Below are 9,053 nucleotides of genomic sequence, written 5' to 3'. Positions count from 1 at the left end.
TAAATTGATAGAACATTATTTGTTGAATTTAAAAATATCTAAACTGAGTGTGGTAGTGCAAGCCTATAATCCCAGTACTTGGTAGGCTCAGGCAAAGGATTTCCATGAGTTCCCGGGCAGCTTAGGCTATATAAAGAGTTCAAGGCTTCGCTGTGTTATAGGAGATCCTATCTCAAGAAAACTAAAGGATTAACTACATAATGATGCCAGAAAAGGTAGCACACACCTAAGCTAAAGCTGGAGGATCTCCAGTTCAAAGACAGTCTGGACTAAGTAGGAGTTATGGGAGTTCAAGGCCAGCACAGGCTATGTAGTGCAAGGCATTGCCAATATATATATCCTATATATATATATATCATTCATATATATACATACATACATATATATATATATATAGCCTACGTACTAGTACCATACATGGACTGTATATGTTTCACCTATGACCTTTTGTCGCTGCAGGAGTGGCTGTGAGCTCAGTAAACACCCATTGTGACACGTACCTTACTTTACTCAGTGCCCAGGGCAAGCACTGTGCCATTGGACACAGGCACTGAATGGTGCTAGAAGTGTTTTATTTTTCTGGCAGAGCTTTGCACGTATGTGCTTATGATCTAGATGGACAGAGCAGCATTTCGTATCTGAGGGGCTTCTGAAATCAAGGCCGGATAAATGAGATAGCTGGCCATTATGTCAAAAATATACCATTTCTTTAAAAACATTTCGAAGCCTATCTTAGATGAGAATACTTTTTGCAAAATATGGGACTTTCTGGACCACTGGATTTTTAACAATGTTTGGCTAGTAGCCCTGATTATAATTTTTCTGGGGGTTACTTTTGAGATAGTCCTCATAAGAACTTTTGAATTTTTTAAGAAGAAGTTTGAGCTATGGGAAAATGATAGTTCATGTTCTCAGAAGGTAAGAACTGATGGACCATTCTCTCCTATTTTTCAAAAACACACATAATAATTTATAAAAAAATTTAACTTTGATAGTCGGGCTATTTCTCTAACATTTTGATATTCTCCCTTGAAGCAGAATGAAGATATTTTCCCCAAAGGACTGATATATGGTAAATATCACACAATTTTTGTGTGTGTGTGTCTGTCTCTCTGTCTGTCTCTGTGTTTTCTGTTTGTTTGTCTTTTGAGATGGTTTCTCTGTGTATTCTTGGTCTTAGCTGTCCTGGAACCAGTTCTGTAGATCAGGCTGCTCCCAAACTCATAGAGATTTGCCTGCTTCTCCCTATCAAGTGCTGGAATTAAAGGCATGATCCAGGACTGCCCAGTTTACATTTTCATCTTTTGATATTAAACTTATTTATCCAGATACTTATACTGTAACTTTTTGTTTTCATGTAGCTCCACAGAGCTGGTCGGTTTCCCACACATCTTCCATGGAAAGGTGAGATGAAGCATTCTATTCATACTTGTTCTGATTTCTGAATCCCAGAGAAGCCTCTTCCTAAAAGGAAGGCACAGTAAACTACAATTTGCTCCAATGTAGTTTTTAAGTGGTTCCCTTGTTCCAAGCTGTAATAAGGGCTTTTCATATATTGGCAAAATTATCCTTGAAAGTAGATAAGGCTTAAAAAGATTAACTCAGGTTCTTATGATAAAACGCCCCCATTGCTCACAAAGAAACATTAACCACCATTTCTTATCATTCACTTGGTACAAAAAAAAAATTACCATCTTCTGTGGATGGAGCCAACAGAGAAGTGGGCCCTGTAAATCTGAGAGGTTCTCTGACACTCCAGAGGTAATTCAGGATCTGTGAGCTCACAAGTGCTTCTGTGATTTAGACCCCAGCATCATCATTCTCTTTGTTGCTCTCTTAGGTCTTTTAACTAGAACTCATCCAGTGATGATTAAACATCTATGCAAAGGGTGCTGTTGGATGATAGGGGACAAACGCTTGAGCTAGCGTCTGATCTCAGACATGTACCCAAAGGACAGTTACCGCCCAGTTTGCAAACATTCAGGAGATGTCTAAACCAGCCTAGGGCTCTGAGAATGGTTTCATGAGGGGTACAGGAGAGCTGGAATTTCAATGTTTAAAATTCCATTTGTGTATTGATTTGTTTGTTTGCATGGTTGATGGTGGGGTGGCAGATAGGGGACACGTGGGAGGTCAGAGGACTTCTTTCAGGGGCGAGTTTTCTGCTCTTACAGCATTGGTCTTGGGGATTTAACTCAGGTCATCAGACCTGGCAGCAAGCAGTTTTGCAAGCTGAACTGTTCATCGACCCTGGAGTTGGATTTTAAAGAACAGACAAAAATTACCCTGCAAATAGTTTAGAAGCTAATAAAGGCACTCCAAGACATATACGAAGATAAGAAACCAAGAAACAGCAAGCTGTGTGAAAGGAATAGCAATGATTTCAGAGTTGCTGAAAAGTTAGCAGCAGATGGACACGAAGAGGTGGCCCTGAGACCACAGAGGGCGTAAAATACCACGTCCCAAAGCTCAGATTTAACTCCGAACAAAAACCACTGTCGATATTTAAGAAAAGGCATGCTTGGGAGCTTCAAGACGGCCTGCCCACAGAAGACTGGGGTTCAGATCCCCAGCACCCACACACATACTAATCTAGTGTGATACCCACCTGTAGTCCTAAGCCCTCAAGTGGTTAAGACACCCAATAGCTAGAAATGGCTAGCTAGGTTACACTCAACACACCCTACTTCCAGACAGAAGACAGAGAGTGAAGGAGAAAGAACACCTGACCTCAACCTATGGCCTCACATAGGTTGCATACACACATGTGACCACACACAATGAACATGCATGTGCATATATATACAGACATGCACACCAAACACAAGCACCAAGAGGGCTGTTTTATTTTTCTGTGCTATCACTTCTTTCTTTGTGCAGAATGAACCTGGAAATTGATTGTCTAATTTCTTTCATATTTCAAATGTACTAACATTTAAAGTTAGTTGCTCTGTTATTCTATGGGTCCTCAGAACTTTAGTCCTAAGGTAGGTGCCTCAAGAAGCAGAAAAAGTGGGGGCTGGAGAGATGGTTCAGCTGGTAAGAGCATGGACCACTCCTCCAGAGGACCTGGGTTCAATTCCCAGCACCCACATGGTAGCTCATGTCTGTAATTCTGATTCAAGGAGATCTGACACTTTCATACCAACGCACTTAAAATAAAGTTCAAGAAAAAAAAAAAGAAGCAGAAAAAGTGCGCTGAGGTTCCAGGTTAGCAGAATCCTTGTCAAGAGTGGCTGGCAGTAGGATTGCCATTGCAAACTGGGGAAACACCATAGTGTTGCCAGACACTCATGGGACTGTCTGAGACATTGCAACTTTCAGCTCAATGGATGCACTGTCCCCAAAGCTAGATTTAGTAATCTACCTTTTTATCTTACCATATCTGTATTCTCCATTTTTTCTTTTCAAAGTAGATTCTACCCTTTTATCCTATATGTGTATCCCCCCGTTTTTCTTTACAAAACAAGAACTCTGAATCTAATCTCCTTTGTTCTGCTTTCCTCCTGAGCATAACAAATAGCAGTTTGTAACCAACCCTCCTAAACAATGACAAATCCCATAACCCATTGAATGACCAAAAGCCACCCACCCCACCTCTAGGGAATGTGGATTTCATATTCTTAAATTACTTCCTGCTGCATCGGGGTGACAGCATCTTTATAGAATCCTGAAAAGAAAATTTTTGTTGTCCAGTCCTGAAAGAGGTAGCTGTATCATTTGTTGCCCAGTCTCTGCATAATGGAGAAGTGCAGGGCTTGTCTCAAGTCCTAGTTAGAGTAGTTTGTGAGGCTGGATCATCTCAGCTGGCCATCTCGAAATTATTCTGAGCAATTTGTAGTCCAAGTCAATCTTTAGGTAGTGTTTTTCAGCTTAGTAGTGTTATCATAGTTCTGGAAGAATTGTCATTGTGGAGCACCCAACCTCCTTTTGGAGATTTCAAAAGTTGCTGTTAGGCATGGACATGGTTCACTGCAGAAGACTCATAGAGACTCAAACCCAAAATTATGTACAGGAATGTAGATAAAACCTTTTTCTAGAATTAGTACTCTTTATGACCACTAATATTATGATTAAAAAATTTATAATGTATATATGTTATAAATTTTTACCTTAAGAAAAGCTGTTAAAGATTCAACACACAATCAAAGGAGTATGAGTGTAACATGGGGGGCTGTTTGTTTGTCAGGGGTTTCTGTCCTTCCCAGTACCCCACAGCCGGCAAGCCCAAAGAAAATCACACAAAGGTCTCTATTAGGTATAATGCTGATTGGCCTGTTAGGTCAGGCTTCTTACTGGCTAACTCTCACATCTTGATTAACCCATTTTTCTGATCTATGTTAGCCATGTGGCTCAGTACCTTTTTCAGTGGGGCAGCTCACATCCTGCTGATTCGGTGGTCTGGGCATGAGTGGGAGAAATCAACTTCCTCCTCCCCAGAATTCTCCTGCTCTCCTTGCATCATTTCTACTTCCTGTCTGGTTTTCCCCCCCTACACCTCCTGCCTGGCCAATCAGCGTTTATTTAAAACATGATTGACAGAATACAGACAATAAAAAAAAACCAACAAAGGAAAATATCCATAGTCCATTTTTTGGGAATGTGAGCGTAGTATTCCAGGCTACTTCCAGCTGGTTGGGGGCGCTGATAATCTTATAGGGACCTAAAGAAAATTTAGAGTTATGATCAAGTCCTGATTGAAGTATCCTGTGAGTCTTGATCATCTCAGGCAGCAGTCTTGAACCTGTTTTGGATGAAGAACTCAGACATCTGGGCCATCCATCTGTTCCTACTGGAGATTTCTCAGGTGGTCTCCCTTGTTCAAACTGGATTTTTCTTAACTCAGAATGAATCCAGAGCCTCTCGTTTTCTGTGGAAACAAAAGCAAAATCTCTTCTCCAAAGTAACATACCTTTTGACTTCAATTTTGAAGCCAAGGTATTTTCAAAATACCTATTTTGGATTAATTCTGCAGCATTTATAAGCAAATACCTTTTAGCAGCTGTTGCTCCTTCCTCAGCATTCAAACAATTTAAAGAGAGCATAATAGTATACAGTATCAAGATTCTCTGTGTATTTTCCATCTTTACGTGGCTTTATTTTAACCTCTATTTCTTTTATTTTTACTTTTAACTTTTGGCTTTTTGAGACAGGTTCTCTGCATATCTTTGTCCTGGAATTCACTCTGTAAACCAGGCTATCCTTGAACTCCCAGAGATCTGTCTGTCTCTGCCTCCCAGGCTACTTTCTTTCTTTCTTTTTTATTTTGAGAACTTTAACCTTTAGCCTGTATATATTTTTAACACACTGTAAACCATTTAGAGGTTTTCTTACTCTTTGAATCTCTCTTTACTGTATATCCCTCTTTTTCTGACCAATGGGTCTTTAATTTGCTAAGGAATATGGTAAAGACAACACTCAAAAGCTCTTAAGGCCTTTCAAGGTCCTTTTCAGGAAGCAAGCTGCAACAGTGTTTCCATAGTCCCGACTGCCTGCTTGAAAGAGTCAACGTTTTACCAGGCAGGACGGCCCAGAAAGCCTGCATTTTAAAACAGCGCTTATGGCTGAAAACCGAAATGCTTTAGTCTGTATTTCCCAAGCTTTCTCAGGCTTTCTGTGGATGCAGTTATCCATGTGGGCGCCATTCTGTAACATGAGGGGGGCCTGCTTGTTTGTGGGTTTTTCATGTTACATATGAGATTAGTGGCAATAAACTAAAATAGTACTTAGTTTTTGTTTTTCTTCTGTCCCATATCAGGTAGCTCTTCTGACATGAGACAGAGATTTTAGATTTTATTTTAACGAACATGCTTGGGTTTAGAGACTGAGAGAGCTGCACTCCAACTCTAAAGCCAGCTTTAATTTTCCAATAGACTGGGACTACAGGAAGACTATTTGCATCATACGTCTGTAGAGAATAGCAAAAAACAAACACTTGGGAAGATTTATGAAATTTTATCCTGTTGGAAATGTGACGTACCAGAAGGCCAATGTAGTCCTTTTCTTGGGATCCTTTTTCTGAATGATTTGTCCTTTATGTCCAGGTGTCTCATTTGCCCAGCAATCTTTGGGTTCCTTAGCCTGGATACCTTCATTATACCCAATAGACAAAAACAAAACCCTTCCCAAAGCATCGTTTTGGGGAGATTCTCTTTTGACAAGTTATATCTGATCAAATGAAAAGCATTTGATAGTTTTATAGGTTAGTTTAGATTAAATGGCCATGGTGCCTATTAAATTCAGTGGTTTCAATATGTAAAACAACTCTTTCTGCATATTCCCAATCAGTAACTATGTTGAGAGGCTCTTTAAAATTCCTTAGTACCATTAGAATAGCATATGAATTATATCTCTTTTAATTAAGAGGTGTCTCTCACCCACAACGGAGCCCTGGGCTGAGCTCCCAAAGTCCAGTTGAATATTGGGAGGAGTGAGAATATAAGCAAACAGGTCAAGACCATGATGGGGACACCCACTGAAACAGTTTACCTGAGCAAACGGGAGCTCACCAACTCCAGTTAGACAGGGAAGGAACAAGCATAGGCCCAAACTAGACCCTCTGAATGTGGGTGACAGTTGCATGGTTGGAGCAGACTGCAGGGCCTCTGGCAGTGGCACCAGGATTTATCCCTACTGCTTGGACTGACTTTTTGAAAACTCATTTTCTTTGGATGGATAGCTTGCTCAGTCTAGATATATTAGAGAGGACCTTGGACCTTCCTTATATCAATGTGCCTTACTCTCTCTGTGGAGTGGATGGAGGGAAGGTGAAGGGAATGGGAGGAAGGAAGGGAGTGGGAATTGGGATTGGTATGTAAAATGAAAGAAGAGTTGTTTTCCTTTTAAAGAGGTGTCTCTTGTTCAAGTCGAATCTTTATCAATTTTGATGGTATTCATAGCTTTTTTTCCCCCTGTAGAAACAAAAGCAAAACCCTTTCCCCAATGTAACACATATCCTGGTTGCCCTTATGAAGTTAGTACATCTTTAAAGTACGTCAGCTGATTTAATTCTCTAGTTTTTTCTACTATCCAATGTCTCTCCACAGCTGCTGTTCCTTTCTCATTTGCATTTAGAAAATTCAAAATTAGTAAAGCATCATGCAATCTATTTCTGGGGGTATTTAATCATTCCTTTCTGTTTATTTGACATATCCTTTAGAGTTTGATTTGATCTTTCTTTAACTGCCTGCCCTGGAGGGTTGTGGGGGTATACCTGTAATATGCTTTGTATCATAATAGGTAAAAAAAAAAAAAACCTGTCTCATTTTCTAGAGACATATGCTGGAGCATTGTCTGTCTTTATTTGTACAGGTATACCCATGATGGCCATAACGTCAAGCCAATCTGTGATTACCGAACTAGCCTTTTCCAAACTCAAAGCAGTTGCCCATTGAAAATCTGAATAGATAACAATGTGTAGTGTACATATTTTAGTATTCCAAATTCTACAAAATAGAACACATTCATCTGCCAAATTTCATTCCTTTGAGTACCCTTTGGGTTACTTCCGACAAGTAGTGGTGTTTGGTTGTATAAAGAACAAGTAGGACATCTCCTTATAATTTCCTTGGTTTATTACACTGTGATGGAGACATCTTTTTTTAAAACCTTTGCTATTGACAGGATGTTTTTCTATGAAACTCTGAGGCCTCCAGCACATTTCCAATCAATAACTGATTCATTTCTGCATTACTTTGAACTAGAGGATCTGGCAGACCTGTATGGGATTGGATGTGTCTTAGTATATGAGATGATTCCTATTCCTGATTGAATCTTATAGCTAAATAAATAATGAGGTCAATTCTGTATCATCTGCATAAATTCAATGGTTTCAATATGTAAAACAACTCTTTCTGCATATTCCCAATCAGTAACTATGTTAGAGAGGATCTTTAAAATTCCTTAGTACCATTAGAATAGCATATAATTCTGAATTTTGGACAGAATTCCAAATATAATTATAATATATAATATTATATAATATATAATTATATAATATAATATATAATATATATAATATATAATAATATATAAAAATAATTATAAGGGATTTGATCCACTTTACTTAAATTTTCTGATTTGTATCCTGCCTTTCTTGATTGATTTGCATCAGTGTTGAATGGAGGGGATCCAGTTACTGGTGTGTTCCATACAATTCAAGGAAGGATCCAGCTAGTTCTTTTTATAAGTTGAATTCTCTTGCTTTTGGGATTGTTGTTAATTTCTCCCAAAAAAATGACTGCAAGCTCTTTGTCAGGGTTCACTGTTTTCCCATAATTTGTCAGTCTCATCATTATTAAAAGGTACTCTACTTTCTGCTGGGTCTATTCCTGCTAATTGATGAAATCTCAATTTTCCTTTTAAATTTATCTCAGAGACCTTTCCCACATAAAAACTCAACTATGGTCATAAAAAAAGGTCCATTCTAAGATATCTTCCCTCAGTATTAAATTTCTCATAGGGGGTCGTTTGGAGGGCAATATGATCAGAATGCAGTTCAGATTCAGATCCACATGATTCAAATGTGTCTTCCGTAAATTTTCTTCAATCAAAGCCAATTCTCTCACTGCATCAGCTGATCATTGTTGTAGGAGTTTGTGTGTTCCCAGCTGCCAAGACTCCTGAAATAACCACACAGAAACTATATTATTTACAATACTGTTGTATTTCTGACTAACTCTTATATCCTAAACAAACCCATCTCCATTAATCTGTGTATCTGCACGTGGCTGTGGTTTACCAGCAAAGTTTTGGCATGTCTGTCTCTGGCAGTGGTTCCGTGACTTCTCCTTGACTCTACTGTCCTTCTCCCAGTATTTAGTTTAGTTTTCCCTGCCTAGCTCTACTTTTTTGCCCTATCACAGGCCAAGACAGTTTCTTTATTAACCAATGGTATTCAAGCATACAGAGGGGAATCCCACATCAGATCATTCCCCGGAACTATTTAAGTCCTTTTCACCATATAAAATTTTATTTAAATTAATAGGTCATGAAGACCTATCTCAATAGTGGGCCATAGCTGGGAAATGTTTCCTAGAAATCTTTGGAAGTCA

General features: G+C 39.0%; 1 protein-coding gene across 1 annotated transcript in view; it reads left to right on the top strand.

The window, feature by feature from the left end:
* Positions 1-550: 550 nt before the first annotated feature.
* Positions 551-9,053, top strand: part of Lrtm3 (leucine rich repeat transmembrane protein 3) — a 28,841-nt gene continuing 20,338 nt past the window's right edge. Inside the window, exons 1-3 of the mRNA XM_048455990.3 lie at positions 551-918; positions 1,036-1,072; positions 1,362-1,404. Coding sequence (XP_048311947.3) covers positions 688-918; positions 1,036-1,072; positions 1,362-1,404 — 311 coding nt within the window. The 5' untranslated portion in view covers positions 551-687. The remainder of the gene's footprint in view (positions 919-1,035; positions 1,073-1,361; positions 1,405-9,053) is intronic.

The sequence above is a fragment of the Myodes glareolus genome, chromosome 27 (genome assembly GCF_982192425.1).
Source record: "Myodes glareolus chromosome 27, mMyoGla1.1, whole genome shotgun sequence".
NCBI classification, from domain to species: domain Eukaryota; kingdom Metazoa; phylum Chordata; class Mammalia; order Rodentia; family Cricetidae; genus Myodes; species Myodes glareolus.
Note: the sequence above shows the minus strand (reverse complement) of the source record. Positions and strands in the feature narration are given on the sequence as shown.